Genomic DNA, 19,057 nt, shown 5'->3' with positions numbered 1-19,057 from the left:
TAAAAGAGACTTAGACCAATGCATGCAAAGCTAAGCCTGAAGAGATCCCCTTGCCGCCCAAGCTAGCCATAAAAAAAAAGAAAAGAAAAAAGAAAAAAAAACTAAAATAGCATAATGCACCTTACCTTGGGCCAATGCATGCAGAGCTTGGTCTACATGCATTAGCAACCGGCTGCTACTCTTTTTGTAGAGTTTAGAGGCTCTAGTCTCTCATGTGAGAGAAAAAATCAAACAAAAACAAAAACAAAGGAAGTGTAATGATGAGAATAAGGAAAGGGATGAGGGGCGTTAATGCTTAGAGAGAAGGGGGTGGGGGTAGGCTACATGACCTTGCATATCCTCTTTCTCTCCCCCTCACACTATCACTACCACAATTTTTACCTTGTGTTTGAACTGGACACTACTCTTGGTGCAGTTGAGGAGGCCAACCAGCTGGAGAACTCGATTGGTGGTCGGTTTTAAAGAACACCCAACACCTAGGGGGTGAAGGATGAGTCGACCTCGGGTAGGTCGACCCTCCCGCCTCCTTTTCTTGTTATTTCTTATTCTATGAGGTTTTATTTTAGATTTTTTACTTTGAGGTTTTTGTGGTTTATTGTTTTGATCGATCTTAAGGAGGAGAACTGTCGAGGAATCATGCTAGAGGTCATGTTTAGCCATACCTAGGGATTGTTCATGTTAGATTTGCATACAAAGGTAGGTACTAACCCCTCCCTTCGTGATAATGACATGCATTAGGCCCAATTCGAGTTAGAATTTGCTTGAAAGGTGTAGTGGCGGTGAATTCTTGAATATTTGTTGATATCATATTCCATTTTGATGTTGTGATATGCTAGATATAATCTAGAAAAAAATTATTAATATACATATATAGGCTATGTGATTTTAGGTCTTGGTGCTTGAACATCTCTTTGATGCACTAAAATTCTCATTTAGTATATGTATATACGATTTTCAGTTTTGGTGTTTGAACTTGTCATTAGATTCATAAAATTTTTATTTTAGTATATGTATATGCGATTTTCAGTTTTGGTGTTTGAACTTATCATTAGATTCATGAAAATTTTATTTTAGTGGATGTATGTGCTATTTTTTGTTTTGGTGTTTGAAATTGTCATTAGATTCATGAAAATTTTATTTTAGTGGATGTATGTGCTATTTTTTGTTTTGGTGTTTGAAATTGTCATTAGATTCATGAAAATTTTATTTTAGTTGATGTATATGCGAATTTCGGTTTGTGTTATGAGAAAAAAAGAAAGGTTTTACTAAGATGATAATCTATGACTGTCATGTGTTTTTTTTAGTGAGAAAAAAATCCGATATATGATTTCTATTTCAAATGGTCTGAATGAAAAACAAAACCTATATAGATGTTTGAATTCGTGATTTTCTTTTTGGAAGTGGTCGAATCTGATCATTGTCTTAAATCCATGCTGAAATTGCATTTCTTTTATTTATGTTTCCTTTAACTATCTCGTTTTGTTATGATGTAGATTCAAAAAATATATATAAACAAAAAAAATGTTTGAGCATTGAATATGAGGTTGTGTTTGTGTGACTTGAAAAAATATATATATATATATAAGTATTTTTTTTAAACTGAGCCATGCACGGTTTGGGGATTTGATTTTTAGAAACCGAGCCTTGCACGGTTTGTGTTTTGAGAAAAACAAAATTTGTTTTGCTGTCATGCATGTGACGGTTCGCCACACTTGCACATCGATTTTCAAATTTTGTCATGTGTGTGATAGCTCTGCCATTGCCTTTAGATTTAAAATTTTTTGTTATGTATGAGACATTGTTGCTCATATGCATTTTTATTAAATTAATTGCTCTTGTTCATATGTATGTGGTTTAAAATAAATTTTTGTCATATATGTCACGAATGAATGACTGTCATACAAGAACAACCCTAACTATATGCATTTTTATTTTATAACTTGATGTCATATTATGATAGTCCTGCTTAATTATTTTAATTAAATGGGTTGTCATAATATGAACATCATTGTGCATATGTATTTTTATTTTATGACTATTGTCATATTATGAACATTCCTACTCATATGCATTCTAAATAAATGAGATGTTGTCATAATATGAATAGCCCTATTCATTGTAGTTTAATTAATGGGTTGTTGTCAATTATATGAACAACCTAGTTCATATAAAATTAGTTTGATTAAATTTTTGTCATGGTGTGAACAGCCTGCACATATGGTTTTAATTCGATTGAATTGTTGTCATACGGTGAATAGCCTGTACATATGGCTTTTAATCTGATTAAATTGTTGTCATAATATGAGCAACTTGCACATGGATTTTAATTTGATTGAACTGTTGTCATATACGAACAATTTCATTCATATGCAATTTGATTCAATGAATTGTTGTCATACATGGAACAACCTACTCATTTGAATTAAAAAAAAAAAAGATTTTTGTTGTTCTACATAGCTATGCTGCCCTGTATGGTTTCACAAGTTTTTTGTTGTTATCATATATTACTATGTTGCCATATTGCCTGATTTCAAGAAAAAAATTATGTCATAATCGTGTTGCCATATTCTTGAATTAAAAAAAAACTTCTTGTCATAATCTTGCTGCCCTATTGCTTGACTTTAAAAAAAATTTATATCATGATCTTGTTGCCTTATTGTATAATGTTATAAAAATTTCTGTCATGATTTTGTTGCCCTATATCGTTTGATGTTATATATTTTTTTTGTCATAACATGATTATCTTGTTCATGTGCACTCCTTTGAGTCCATAGCTTTTAGAGGTGGGTCATACAAGGCATGGTGGTCATGGAGCCCCATTCGAAGGGTTCCTCGTCATTAAAAAAAGACATGCAAACCAGCAGGGTCATTTTGAGGGTTATGAGATGAAGGCACCAGATCAAACCCTGCTGGCGCACTAGTGTGTCCATAGCTTTTAGAGATGGGTCACAAAAGTCATGGTGGTCATGGAGTCCCACCCGGAGGGTTCCTCGTCATTAAAAAAGACATGCAAACCAACGTTTAGGGAAGTATAGGACGTGTTTGTTTCATTAAATCCAACAAAAGAAAGCATCATAAGGACATGATGGCGGTGCATTTTACTATGGAACCCCAAGTAAATGCACAAAATCAGTTTTCATTGCAATAAATACATTGGGACGTTAAATTTGTCTTTCATAAGAAAATACTATTTCGAATTTTATTGTAAAAACTGGTTTCAAATTTAGTTTGAGACTAGTGGAACACACGTCCTACGAACGTGGATGTGCGGAGCAATTTTCTCTGGTTTGGGACGCTCGATTACTTTGTAAAGTACTCTAGCCCAATCTCCTAACCACGCCTAAAAAAAAAGTTTGAAAATTCTAATAGGATAAGCAGGCGATTTGGAAATAAGTTTATTACACAATTCCTGAATAAAAATTGGTGGAGCTTTTGACACAATTCTTTCAGTGTTTGAGAGGGCCATTGTTTGTTTAGTTCTATCAAACCTTTTATATCTTGGAATTGTGTTTGGTGCTTGCTGATGTCGAAGTTCTAGAGTTAAGTTTGAGTGCAAGGAAGTTAATTTTTTTTTTTTTTGAAAAGCAAGCTGGGGTTAGGCAGACTCCCACCAGTTATTATTAAACGTGCCATTGGGTTTTGAACCTGCAACGTCCCACCATAATGAGACGTGCCTACCAACAAGGAGTTAAGTAGTTTTTGTTGATGACGGTAAGTATGAACTTTGTTGAGAGTTGGATGAGTTTTTATAAGAGTTGTGAGGGATGGATCTTGTAACTGTTCATTAAGATTAATTTTGTAATATAATTATATTATTTATGGGCTGAATGTAACCTCATAAGGGCATTATCTTTGGTTGCCTATATAATGGCTCATCATAACAAGAGCTCTAACGGAGGACTGAGAAAAAGCCCAAAGCTTGGAGAGGGTTGAAATAACTCAACGGGAGAGTGTGTAGGTTCAAACCCTCTTTTTGGCACACATGCCCTATTCGATTCAAGTGACCCATCCATATCGGTTTTTTGGATCCTATGAGATCTATCAGTGATATCAGAACACTGGGTTCAGCCCCTAGAAAGGCTGCACCCAATTGGTGGAGTGCAGGACTGTAGGGCAGTATGAATGACTATGATAAATGGGCTCACTAAGGGCACTGCTTGCAGAAAAACAACTCGTGCACTCCATGGGGCAAGTGGCTCTTGGGTTGCACCTAACAGAACAATACCTGCAAACATGAGACAAGTAGGTGGACTGTGCAGACAGAACGCAGAACTACTCAAAACCGATTGTGATTGTGTTTGTGTTTGTGTGTCTGCTCTTGTCTTCGGTGCAGGCATGCAACGAGCAAATATTAAAAATTTGAGGGGATCGTCTGACTGGTGTAGTAAATCAACTTTTTTGAACAAGAAAAGAACCAACAAAGATTGAATCTACGGATCACAGACATATCCAAACATCAAGGGTGTGGATATGTCGATCGAAAGTCAGATTCGGTCTTCTAGGGCTATGTTGATCAATAGTCAGATCCAACCCATCTAAGGTGCTGATCTGATGATCATAATCATATCCAAACCATCAAGGTGCTAATCTGTCGATAACAGTCAGATCAAACCCATCTAAGGTGTTGATCGGACGGTCATAGCTAGGTCAGGCCCATATAAGGCATTGATCTAACGATCACAGTCATATCAGGCCCGTCTAAGGCGCTGATATGATGATAACGTTAATTCCGACATGTTAGGGTGCAGATCTGCCGATTAAAGGCCAAATCTGAACATATTGGGCACAGTTCTACTCATAGGGTAGTCAGATCTGAACGCGTTGACAAAGATCCGCTAGCCAGAGATCTGACATCCGACTAAGGGCACCGACTCCTCTGACAGAAGAGGGAGAGTCGGATAGAGAGAGGAAACAAAAATCTAGGGAGAGAGGAGGAGACGGAGAGGGGGGGCTTCGTCGGAAAAAAACAGAATCACCGATTGAAACCCGGCGGTGCGGATAGAGGGGATACGCTGAGGAGGACATCGTGATCTTCTACCATTACCGTGACCCTCTGCGAGCCGAAGAAGGTAGGCGGACAGGGCTGCCGATGTTGTCGGAGAGAGGTAGCTGCAGCAGCTGACCGGTTATTTGAAGTCCATAAATTTTTTGGGTCTTTTAGAAATGAGATGGGATTATTTCTGGTATTTTTTATGAGAAATCCATGGGCAGTAAATAAATTGATGAACTTTTGAACGTTAAAAAGTATACAACTTATACAAACTCATTATAGAGAAATCCACAAGGATCAACCCCCAGTTCCAACTATACCTTTAAAAAAATAATAATATCAAGAATCCATTAATTTCATGAGTCAAATAGATTTGAATCCAGAATCAGATGTGAATCTAAGTAACTTCATAACAAGGACTCAAATCCATTTAGTGGACCCAGTCAGGGTTCAGAATATTTTTGAGACTGATCTCTAAATTTATCCAGGTCACTCAAAATTTGTGAGGCCAAAGAATAGATCCATTAGATGAATTCAATCTAAAAAAAAAATAGATTCAAATGAGATCCATATTGATAAACATTATGAATTTAGAATTTGATCCAGAAATATGGATCAATTCTAAAAAATACAAAGACCTAATCATATATATATGGTCATGTGGGACCCAAGATCCGAACGAGATCCAAAATGGGTCTCACATATAATAACTTTGAGGTTTGGGTCCAGGCGGACCCAAGCACCTTTGCATTTAATTAGAATTGGATCCAAATGAGATCTAATCCAATACATAAAAACTAGAAGTAAGGTTTTAGGATTGATTTGGACTTATAGTATCTAAATCTGGACCATATGTAACTCTCTCTTGGTATATATATATATATATATATATATATATATATATATATATATATATATATATATATATATATATATATATATATATATATATATATATATATATATATATATATATAATTTTAAGAATTACATTGAATCCAAACGGATCCACCCCAATCTGAAACACAACACATTATATATATATATATATATATATATATATATATATATATATATATTAGAATTGAGTTGGGTCCAAATGGACCCAACCTAATCCAAATATACCCCACGACCCCCTTCTTTTTATTAGGTTTCGGGGTTGGATCCAATCCAAAACCCATACCCCTTCCTATAAGCACCCCATCCCTGACTCTATTTAAACCCCCCTTCACCGCCACTCTCTCTCATTCGCGACACTCCCTCTCTTTCCCCGGCTCCCCTCATGACACTCTCTCACTCTCCCTCTTTGTTCTCGCCCGCATCAACCCGAGCTCAGGTTGTCTCAGGACACCCAGACCCTCACTAGGAGCATGGAGGGCTCGACCAGTTGAGCCTCCAGCTCCCAGTCAAGCTGAGTGCCCCAGTGGACTGGTTTGGGCTCAACTCAATCGAGCCCACCAACCCAACCTTGTGGAGGCCTTTGGGTGGTTGGGTTGGGTCAAGCTCGACTTAGTTGAGACCCAACTCAGATGGGTTGGGTCGGGCTCGACTCTGTCAAGCCTGCCAAACCAACTGAGCCGGGCCATAGGGTTTTTGGTATGGGCCTGACCCGGTTGAGTCACCAAACCGACAAGGTGCCCCGAGCCGGGACACACCCAAGGTCTCAAGTTGGGCCCGGGCTCGACCCGTGTTTTCAAATAGACTGAGCCAACTCGACCATCTTACCCCACTTGTCCTTTTTGGAACTGAACTCAACTCGAGCTTAATCGAGCTCAACTCGATTAAGTTCAAGCCAACTTGAGCCCCCTCCCTTTTGTTCTGAGTCTAACTCGGTTTGATCGAGCTAGTTCAATCGTAGATCTTGTTTCACGTAAACCAAGCTTGACTCGGTTCACTCTTACCGAGCTCAACTCAGTTTCTCCTAACCGATCCAAGCTCGGGTCATTATCCCAAAATAAACCCAGCTTAGATAACTCCTAGCCAGGTTGTGCATAGGCCTGCGAATGCATGTGAGCAAACTCAATTGTTCCAATAGCCTAGTCACTCAGGTTAGCCATTTTGAGCCTAACTCGGTCTGGTCAACTCAAGCAATGTTCGTTTTATAACCTTGTTCTTTATGCAGTTCAATAAAAACCTTTTGAGCCCACATATTAGTGTAACTGACAAGACTTTGTACCTTCGACACAAATACAGAGGCATGAAGAAGCTAGTACCTACTCTCAAAATCGTCAAGCATTCAGACTATCTCCGAGATAGGAAAAATTTGCATATGATGATGGTGGATGAACATTACGCATATATGTATTTATATTTATGTTAAATATAAATATAATACTATTATATATAAGTACATATACATACATATTTCTTTCAAATACACAGTTTTGCATACTTTGGCTTTTTTGAATTACATATTTATTTCCAGTACGCGGTTTTGCATACTTTTTGCTTTATTTATGATGGCCTTTTAGCGGATGCTGCTTTGATATATATGTAATTATAAATATGTATATACTTATTCAGAGTATGCAGATTTGTGTATTATTCTTTTACTTTAAATTATGCATTTATTTAAAGAACACATACTTTCACTTTATTTATGATAGTCTTTTCACGGATGCTGCTTTGATATATCTGTAATTATATATATGCATACACTTATTCAATGTATGCAATTTTGTGTATTTTTGTTGTAGTATAAATTATTTATTTTTTAAAATATATAGTTTTGTGTACTTTCACTTTATTTATGATGGCTTTTTGGCAGACGATGCTTTGTTATATGTGTAATTATATATACATATAATTATTCAAAGTATGTAGTTTCGCATACTCTTGCTCTATTTAAATTATGTGTTCATTTATTTAGAGTGTGCAGTTTTGTGCACTTCTACTTACTTTAAATTATGCTAGAATTTATTTAAAGTCACAGTTTTGCGCGCTTTTGCTTTAATTCAAATTTAAAAGGGCTCACATGTGAGATTTTAAGTCTGCATACCTCTGATGTTTTGTAAAATAAAACTAGGGTTTTACGTTTGCATGCATAAGATAATTGGCATCCATATGTACAACTTATTCTGTAAATAAAACAAGAGTCATATGCTCGCATGCATCAAAGTTTCCATGTGTATATGTATCGGATATCCTCCAAATGTTAGAGTGTTGTTCGAAACACTTTTCCTACCTGGTTCGAACTTTAAATAAGATGAGACTGTCACGATTAAGATATTTGGAACCAAGTCTTTTCTTTGAACCAACAAATACAAGAATTCAACTATGTAGACTTCAGTCATACTTATGTCAAGTCCTTCCATTTTGTATTCAAGAATGACCCAGATATGCTCATGACTTGAGGTATGAAAAATTATTGAATTTTCAAATTTTTTAATTGGTCTTCTTTTTTGAGAAACCGAGATTATTCACATCACAGTGGTACTATCATACATGCTAGACATACTCGTACGTCGATAAATGAATTAAAGTTTATGACAAACTTTGTTGTGCGATAACACACAGCATTATAGGAAAATCATGTACAAATACTTGAATCGGCTTTACAGGCAAATGCTAAATTTGGTTTAAAAGACCAAAGCATGGCGAATGGGTTGCTGGATACAAGAAGACCTGACATACTCATCCATCCATGAGTTCTATTAAAGAGAGGATAAGAGGTACAAGCTCTTATGGACAATATTGTTAACAACTATGTTCCTTGAGTGGCAATGACTTGGTGTTCCCGGTCATTAGAGTTAGGTTACGGGGCTACCAATTATTATCTTAGCTGGTAGATCACACAACTTCTACAGAAGTTAGGATGCATCCCCCATTTATTTTCTACTTGTGGATAATTCTCTCTCAGTCTCTAAAATCATCACTTTTGGATCAATCTCAGCTAGCCATTCAGGTTATAAATTCACATGGAATAATAAACCCCCGAATGGTCTTAGTTATTTCTATAATTATATATTGTGAGTGCCCACACATTGGTAATTATTAAAACAAAGATGTGATGTACACCTGCTTATTTAAAATAGAAATGATACCTGTCTATACAAATCTGTGGTTCGTTCAATCACGCACGTCAAATGTTTTGAAGTATGATAAATACATGTATTAGTCTTGTTCTATTTGTCTAACATCATTGTACCTATGAGACTTTCATGAGTCTGACCCATTTTATGGGATACAGAAGACGAGTAGACTTATGTTGTAGGCAATGATGCGATGACACGATGTTATCAAGAATCCATCCTCTCTGATGTTCACTCCTAAGCACATTTTGACTTTTTATAAAAGGACTTTTGTATAACTTTGTTTTATTATAAATCTCGATTTTGAATCTTTATGATTTTAATGGATTATAAAAATGCGGGTCCAAATCCAAGATATTTGATGACCCAATTCATTTGTTGAAAATCTTGCCTCTAACCCATTCAGAGTTCACTGACTTGGTCTTTGCAAACTACTACTTCGGATGAACTATCATTTTTAACTCTAAAAAATGACTGACTTCCAAAATTTTTAATTTTTCTTAAATTTTACAAGTTAGAAATTGTGGGGCGTTACAACTTTGGTATCAGAGCGACAAAGAACACTGAGTTTCTTGATCATCTGACATTCGCATCACACTGTAAGTATTTTTGTGTCATAATTTTGTATCTATCCTTGATAAAAAAATTCTTCCAAAATAGATGTCACACAATGAGATGGTCGGTGCGATGCATGCCTTGACTGGGGCTGTCAAACAACTACAAACATTTGTCCAGAACATAGATCATCGGGTGAGTAGGTTGGTTCACGAAAACACCAACCTAAGACGATTTGGTTATGGGCTAGAATGTCGTTGATGTTGTCAAGCACATCTAGATCAGATATGCCCCTGGGAATCAAAAGATTGTGTCTTCTGTGGAGAGGTGGGCCATTTTGTGGAAGAATGACATCTCAAGCAAGGTCATAACAAGAGGTAATTGGCAGCACAAGGCCTTGAGGATGAGGTTTTCTCAGTTAGAGGTTCTCTCGATATACCCGAATTAGTTGAGATCTCATCAAACTCATCAGGTACATAAGGCAACATATCACCCAATTATATGCTATACTCGCCAGTCTACACACTGAATTCACCCTTTTATGCGTCAGACTCACCCTATTATACGCCAAATATGCCTCCAACATGCCAAAATCATCTATCGACCCTCTAAGCTTGCACTCCTCTCCTCTACACAAATTTAGGTGCATGGGTAATATGAGAAACTATGTTAGCCAGTACTTGAACCGTTCTAGGAGTATGAAATGTAAGGGTTTTTTGTTTTACTATCGGAGTCAGTGAACTCCTATCTCACAGATTTTCTTTCTGCAAGGTCAACCAGCAGTACTGAGTTTTTTTAACACATTTGGTTGTATAATATAATATTGCCCTCTTTGTATGCCTCAAATCCTTTATTGAATCCTAACTTACTCGTTCTTTGGGTAAGTCACCGACCTTTATTTGTTTGACAATTTGGATTTATGTTGATGGGTCTAACGTATGAATTTGTTGGCATTTTTTTGTTAGATCTGGTAACCCAGTTTTGGATCTAGATATTGAGATCCAAGAACTATATGCTAATGCTTCCACGGTCTTGCATAGCCCATCGATCCAGTAGCTCGTGCCACACACCACAACCCTCATTGCTGGCTTGATATCTCTTGTCATATTGACCCAAATTCACATGCTAACTAACCGACAATTCATGATAATAAATTATTAGGTTGCACATTCTCATTCGCTTTCACACAGGTGTATAATGCATATGTCATGCTATAATTTCTCATTTTTCTTTGTATGACATGCACCACATGCATTCATAATCAAGTGATAATATCCATTGTAATATCATGCTTGAACCTAAGCATATCATGCATCACACACAAATTCCAATAATATTAACATAGTGAGACATAGATTGTTCAATAATTTAATCAAGTATTTAGTTTGGTTTAGGTTTTACGTTTTTTTATTCATGCATTCTGTTACCGAGTAGTCGTTCAATAAATTAACAGCAAACTAATTAGAACTATCAACGTTAGTTTAGTAATTAGAATAGGCTGTTTATTAACCAGTTTTATTTTGTAGGTTCAGCATTTTTTTATTATTCATTTAGGTTTAGCATTTTGTAATCTTTAGGTGTAACATTTTTTTGGTTTCATTTTGTTTTATTCAGTCACTTATAGTCGGTCTGAGTAGTGTTTTGATTTTCATTTGTTAATGTTTTGATTTTTATTTGTTAGTATGTTTCACAATTTTTTTTGTTTGTTGCTTGATTGATTTTTTAGTTAGTATATAGTATATTAGATAGGTTAGTCAACGTAGTAGGTTAGTTGATTAATATATTTTATATAGATTAGGTTAGCATGCTTGACCAGATTTTTGTTCTCTTTGTTAGACGTTAACTTTGCTTTGTTTATTTTATTTGACACTAGACATTAACATCATTAGTTATTAGTTGTTTTGTTCATTAGTCGCGATTGCATTCAGCATTTTTTTCTTTTGTTTTAGTTTATTATTTTTTTTAGTAGCTTGTTACCTTAGACGTTGTGTTTCATACAGTTAATTTACAAGCATTATTTTATTAGCCATTACTTGCGTTGTTTTAGTTTATTCAGCCATACTGTGATTTAGCCTTAGTTGTTTTAATACGTTTTACCTAGTTGTTCTAATTCATGTTTGGTTTAGTTGTGTTAATTCATTGGGTTTGTTAGTACGTTTTACATAGCTCAGGTTAATTAAGCTTTAGTGCAGCATAGTTCTTTACTAATGTCGTTTTGAATTCCATGATTTAGTTAGCGTAGTCAGATTGTGTTTAGTTAATTTATTATAGTTAGTCTCTTTCTTGTTTAATATAGATCAGTTGATTCAATTAGTTAAATGTTTGTTGGATAGTTAGTTTCACTATTCTGTCTTTTAGTGTAGTGTAGATTTTCCTTTCTTGTTGATTTTTAATTCATTAACTAATAGAATTTTGTTTAGATTTCCTCGTTGTTGCTGTGTTGTGTTTGCGTATTTGATTCTTGCATGGAGCGATCGGACGTGCGGTGACCCCCTTTTCGTTCCCTCAAAGTGCCATATGAGGTCTCTTCAAGCACTCAGAAAGGCTTTTAAAGACCCTCAGCTCCTCAGGGCAGAACTCTCCCTCTGATTTATCAAACCATACAAAAGCGTATAAAGAGGGAAGGATAAAGAAAAGCAAATCAATTCAAAGGGTCTACATGACTCAAGCACTGAAGACACTTTTACTTTCATTTTTAGATTAGGTGTCCATTTTTAATTCAATTCAATTATTGGGTCTGTAATAAAACCATTTATATTTATTTGTTTAAGCCCTCTGCGTAGGGCAATACTCTCTTGTTTATTTATTTAATTAAGTAATTCTTTTATTTTAACAATAAAGAGTAGTTTAGCTTGTGTGTTTGAATACAAGTATTTCCCGTTCCCTGAGTTTGACTCAGACTCACCACTCGTGCGAGCCAGTTTTTATTATTTGGTGTCTTTCACACTTGTTTTTATTAAAAATATTATTTTAGAAATCATTTTCTAAAACTTACACCAACACATACACCAAAACAAATCATGAGTCATACTTTGCAAATGTGTGTCACATGCATATCTCTCGTAAACATCTTTCCATTACGCTATTTCACATAAAAAATTTCAATGTGCATTTAACCAAATCACACTTGAATTAGGTGCATAAACATCTCACAATATCACATGTACACTCAGGCTCTCACACATCAAACTATATACATGCACAAGTCAGTCCCTTATACTTGCTAAAATTTGTGGTTAAGAGTAAATCAACCAAAAATAACAATTAGATGAATTCAATTTTAGGATTTTTGTAGAGACATAATCCTATATTCGAACTCATTCGAGTCAAGGATGCATAGTCAATATTGCACACAACTATATCATTTTCGAAATTAGAAATTTGACATATTTCTATCTCATAAAGATGGAGTAGCTAAGAATGATTCTTAATGAATTGCACACTGATTTTTTTCTATAGATTATCTTGCATCTCAAGAGCAACTTCACAGAGGAACTCAACTTTAGATTTGTTCTCCAAAAATCCCCAAAAATCCCATTACAAAACTTGTTTATACAAAACTGTAGATAGCTCGTTGCAGAATTTTTAAATTTTATTTTGACTTCTCAATTTTTCTTAGATTAATCTAAAGGGAGTTTACTGCTAAAATTTTTATTACAGTTTTATGAATATGTTGACTAACCACAGTAAAAGTTCCAGAGTTAGAATAATTAAGTTGATGGGGTTAGAAAAGTGATTTTCCAAACACTATTTTCTGCAAGGCTATAGAGAGGTCATATTTTTTGTTGCAATTACAAACACTATCTCCTACAATACAAACCTGTTTAACCTCAAGTTTGAGCTGAATTCTTTGTTAAGATCTCTAGAATCATGCACTCATACCATAAGGAGCATGACTTATGATTATTTATCATCATATGCGAATAAATAATTTCACATGCATGTGTAAAATTATAATACAACTAATTTAGCTTCGTCATGTAAGTCCAAGTCAGCATTGACACATAGAGTATATAGTAAGACCATGAGTGTGGCACTAGCTCTGAATCGACATGCTATGTGAAATTGATGGCAACATTAGTATCTCAACCGGGCAACAGGAAATCATATTAATCTAAAGAAAAAAATTAATAACATAATAACCTACATGTTGCATACTCTACCTTGGAGATGGTAGAGGGGTACACCGTTGTAAAATTTAGCAAACTTAAGTACAAATCGAGGTAACTTTATAAATACACATCGCTGCTGCTTTAAATGTATAAATCGTTGTTGCTTCAAACTTACAAATCGTTGTAGCAATCATAACCTTCATAAGTAAGTACATATCGTTGTAACGTTTGGGCTTCATGCGTAAACATTAATGTATGACTTATCAAACTTAAGTACAAATTATGGTAATTTCATTAAATCGTTACTGCTTCAAACGTATAAATCGTTGTAAAAATCATAACCTTCATAAGTACATATCATTGTAATGTTTGAGCTTCATACATCAACATTGTTATACGATTTATCAAACTTAAGTACAAATCGTGATAATTTCATTAAATCGTTACTGCTTCAAACGTATAAATCATTATTGCTTCATAAGAACAAATCGTGCTAACTATTTTTTGACGCCTAGAAGGTGGATAAGTACAAATCGATTTGTTTCAGTATGAAAATAGGTGTTATTTAGCATAAATAGTAAAACCAGTTGTAAGATTTAACATTCAGATTTACAAATCGATTTGTTTGCATAACGAAACCTTATACGAAACTCACCAAAACGATATGAGTTTTGGTAATCCGACAACGGAGGAGAAACACCCATAAGGTAGACGCAGCCAATGGTGGCAACGATGCTGCCACTGCGTAGACAACGACAAAGGGTGCTCCAGCGGCAGTAGACGACGACAAAGAGTGCTCCGGCGGCAGCAGACGAAGGCAAAGGTTGCTCAGACGACAACAGACGACGACAAAAGGTGCTTCGGTGGAAGCAGACGGTGAAAAAGGAGGGTCTGGGGGCAGCAGATGACGACAAAGGGTGCATCGTCAAAGGGAGCTCCTGTTATAACAGATGGTGCAAAAGTTTATTGCTTAGGGCAAAAACGAAACATTTGGGATTTGAAGAGTTAATATCATTCTAGAACCGACGTTTTTACTTTTTTAAATGGAGGATCTTGAACCGTCGTTTCACTTTTCTAGATAGAGGATATTTTTATCCTTTTCTCGAACCGTCATTTCTTGGCAGGAATGGCGAGAAAAGGAACTTAAGTCTTTGCAGCCGCACCAAACTCCGATGATAAGTGATGCCGACACACATGGGGATATGAGCCCCACAACCTTATATACATGGTGCTCATTCAGACCCCCGAACATGCACTGAAGAAAACAATGCGTCTTGGGGGGGGGGGGGGCATATAACATGCTTCTTAAAAGAACCATGAAAAAATCAAGATTCTTATTAAGAATCTAGGAGTAACATGTTTTTAAAGAAAATTTTAAAAAAATAGGATTCCCACATCCGGTAAGTTTGGACCAACCATCTAAGGTCGCTCGAGTGGAGATGTGGGATCTCCAACCTCAAATGAGCTTTGAGAGCACCGAAAATGAGTCAAGGCCCTTCAGTTTTGAGCTACGGATTCCAAATCCTCAAGATGATTGCCTTCGGTAGGTGGTGATAATTATCAACATTCACTCGTGACCACTGGCAAAGTTCTGGTGCTCTGTCGATTTTCCGACAGCCTTCTAGGTACCACAATAACTCACTTGTAGATCTTGACTACTCTCTCTCTCTCTCTCTATGGCAACACTAAATTTTTTCACTCATATGCTTCTCATCGTCATAAGAGGAAGGTCGTTCCTTCTATCTCCATTGGGGGTATTTTCTATCTCAATCAACACGTTAATCCGATAGTCTCACTATATTTCAAGGATTTATATTCTACTTCGTTAACTGTATAGGGTGTCTTGGGTAATGTCTTAGTTGGGTCAATTCAGCATGAGCAGGCTAGATCTATGCAAATGAGGTTTTCTGACAATGAGATTTTTAGGGCCATTAAGGATCTGTCGGGTTAGAAAGCGTTTGACATTGACGGGTTTCATGTCGACTTTTTTAGAATCTTTTGTGACTGTGTTAAATCGGACGTGGTGAGCATGTTTGATGAGTTCTATCGAAACTCCACACTGCCTTATCATTTTCATGTAGCTATTATTTTGCTCATTCTGAAAGATGATGAGGCCACTGATATTTCTTGGTTTCACCCAATCTCAGTTATGAGAGCTCTCTATCGAATGTTTGCCAAGGTTTTGGCAAATAGGCTGAAATCGGTGGCTAACCAAATTTTTTCACTCTCAGTTCACTTTCACCAGTAATAAGAGGGTCCAACACTCGTTTATCATGGCATCCGAGGTTGTTCATTCCTTACAACATAGCTGTCAGCCTTACTTTGTCCTTAAATTAGACTTTCATAAAGCTTTTGATTCAGTGCATTGGCCATTCTTATTTCAAATGTTAGCAAATTTCGGTATTGGTCGTCGTTTTTCTAGTTGGGTGAGGGAGCTAGTCTCAAATGCCCAAGCCATGTTAAATATCATTGGTGTTAGAGGAGATCGGTTCAAGCTGGGGCGGGGTTTGCGGCAAGGATGCCCCCTCTCGCCTTTGTTGTTCAATGCAGTTGCTGAGGGTCTTGTGGTCTTGCTTAAACGGGCTGCGGTATCGCGTTTCATTGATCCTTTGCAGGTTCTAGTCTTCCTGAGTCATATTCTTACTTATGCTGATGATATGATCATTTTTTGTCGTGCAAATGTTCAGCAGATGCTTAGGTTCAAGCTTATCATTCAGTTCTTCCTCTCCCTATCTAGGCTTTCTCTAAATGAGACAAAATGCTCTATTATCATGTTCAATGTTCATGCCAATATGCTTGCAGCTGAGAAGAGAATTTTTAATTGCACTATTTCTGACATGCCTATTATGTACCTGGACTTGCCGTTACAAGTGAAGCACCTCTCTTATACTGCATGGGCTCCGACACTTCAAAAAGTGAAGCACAAATTGCTTTCGTGGCAGTCGTCTTATCTCTCTATCGTTATCCATCTAACCTTAGTCATACATGTTCTTTCAACTATACCAGAATTTTTCATGTCTATGTTTGTGATGCCTGTGGGAGTAGAGAAGCAGTTGATGCGCTTGCTGGTAGGTTTTCTATAGTCTGGGTGTCAACTCAAGGGTAAGCGTCACTTGATTGGTTGATGTTTGGTGGTCTTACCTCGGCGTATGACTGGTTTGGGCATTCCTGTGCCCAGACTGTGGAGCATTGTTCTTGTCGCCAAACAATGTTGGTTGGCCCACCAACCGGATAACCCTTGTGCTTGTTTGCTTCTTGCTAAATATGAGGCTCATGCTCTTATCCCAGTTTGTCTGGGAACCCGGGGTTTGACGCTCTCGCACTTGCGTAAATCGTGGTTGAGGACTTTAGCCTGCTTTAGAGACCATTTTGAGGACTCTGAAAATTTTGGTCAGTAGTTCCAGTGGGCACTGGCGCCAAGCGAAGAGTTCCTGACCTCAAAAGTCTATAGATTGTTGCTCCCCTCGGGAGCTGATTGGTTGCCCAAAAATGTGCTTTGGGCGAAGGGTTCTTCTCCCCGTTCTCGAGTCCTAGCTTGGTTAATTTTGCACGATAGGATCTAGACCCACAGTAATTTAAAGAAGTGGGGCATTCAGCTCCCGAGTTGGTGCGCGCTTTGTCAAGCTGCAGAAGAATCTACGTTTCACTTGTTCTGGTCTTGCCCAATATTTGTGAATCTCTTTAGCAGGACCTGGAGGCATCCGGAAGTGTTTGTTAAGGATGAGTCATTTGTACTAGATCTGATTTTGGGTCCAGTTTGTATTAGGTGTAGCACGAGGTGAAGGTTTATCTGGCGGACGTGATTGCTTACTTCTTGGTGGTTTGTTTGGATGGCGCGAAAGGATGCTCATTTTTGTCAAATTCCGATTAACATTCAAAACCTGGTGCATAAAATCTTGGTAAATGTTTATACGTTCTTGCGTATGTATCTTAGTGATCTTTTTCTCCCTCCTGCTGACGCTACCTCTCTTTTGCCGCAATCTAGGCATGCGGCGTGAGCCCATTTTATTTGTGGGATGTTCTTTTTATATTCTGCTTTCTTTATTTGTTTTGGCTTTTGCTCTTGTTCAGTTCATGGGTTCAACATTTTGTTGATGTTCACTAATGGTAATGTTGAATTTCTTTAGTCTCTCTCTCTCTCTCTGTATATATATATATATATATATATATATATATATATATATATATATAGAGAGAGAGAGAGAGAGAGAGAGAGAGAGAGAGCCTTGTGTCTTTGGTATACTGCTGTTCATCCCACAGCCGACGCACTTAGCTTGTAACAGTCTATTGCTTTGTGTTATGCTATTTTGTGCTGAAAGGGGAACACAAATATATTATTCAACACTGGAGTCACCTGTCGTGGATGCTTTGCTGCTGATCGCATATTTGTTGATTACGCTAGTGTTTCTTAATGGGAACAGGATTCTATGCAAATCTACTATTTCTGTTTTATGTTTTCTGCATATGAAATAAAAATGTCTTCTGTTTTCTGGGTTTGCTGTTTGTCATTCACCATTTCTTTTGATTGCAGATAGCACTTGTCTTATTGCTTGGAAATCATGCGTATCAATTATTATTCCAGTTAATGTATGATTCTAAAGTTTAGAGTTGAACGCGAACATTATGCTATAACAATGCTAGCAGCTTTGCCACAGTCAAATTAGGTAAAACACAGACAGAAAATGTCTCTTTATCGAAGGCACTCTTTTCACATTTACACAAAATCAACGGTTCATCGAAGACACTCTTAACAAGGAAAAGCACAACCTCTATTTCGGTTCAGTCCCCGACAACGATGAAGCCCTGCGCCTCACCGTTTCCCTATCTATCCGAAGAAATCCTGGACCCCACTCCCGGCGAAGACCCTGTCGGAAAGCTCCGCGAAGATGGCGTTGACCGTGAGGAGGACGACGGAGGACCCGGCGATGACCGACAGGACCACCCCCGTCGTCCCGAGCACTCTCCCGAGCTCCGGCCACTCGATCAGTCCGATCTCCTCCAGGACCCCTTGGAACGTCTCGCTGCTGCCCCCCGCAGCCGCCCCCTCCTTCCTCTCCGGCGCCATCGATCCCTCCGTCTCTTTTCCCTCCGTCGTCCTTAGGGTTTCTTCCGGGCGGGAGATCCCCTCATTCTCCTTCCCCGTCGTCGAGCCTTCCGGCCCTTCTCCGATCGATCGAGCGAGCGTGCGAGCAGGCGTACGCTTGCGCGGGAGGACGACGGTTCGGCGGATGAGGGCTCTCTGAGGGGAGATTCTCATGTGGAAACTCGCACGAGTGGGGCCTAGGGATTGGCGATGGAGGATTGGGAGGGAGAGGAACCCGAGTCGGAGGGCGCACTCCATTCTTGCTGCTGTCGTTGAAGAGGTCTGC

The 19,057-nt window shown here is 37.5% G+C and overlaps 1 protein-coding gene across 1 annotated transcript; it reads right to left on the bottom strand.

The window, feature by feature from the left end:
• Positions 1 to 18,348: 18,348 nt before the first annotated feature.
• Positions 18,349 to 19,057, bottom strand: SECE1 (secE/sec61-gamma protein transport protein). The gene has a single exon (XM_089989665.1). It carries the CDS (start codon positions 19,027 to 19,029, stop codon positions 18,514 to 18,516), a length of 516 nt encoding a protein of 171 aa, XP_089845791.1. The 5' UTR covers positions 19,030 to 19,057; the 3' UTR covers positions 18,349 to 18,513.

This window comes from Nuphar pumila, chromosome 15 (assembly GCF_984573655.1).
Source record: "Nuphar pumila chromosome 15, dmNupPumi1.hap1.1, whole genome shotgun sequence".
In the NCBI taxonomy this organism is placed as follows: domain Eukaryota; kingdom Viridiplantae; phylum Streptophyta; class Magnoliopsida; order Nymphaeales; family Nymphaeaceae; genus Nuphar; species Nuphar pumila.
Note: the sequence above shows the minus strand (reverse complement) of the source record. Positions and strands in the feature narration are given on the sequence as shown.

Excerpts from the sequence above, each read along its gene's own strand:
- SECE1 (XM_089989665.1), bottom strand. The coding sequence starts at position 19,029 with ATGGAGTGCGCCCTCCGACTCGGGTTCCTCTCCCTCCCAATCCTCCAT.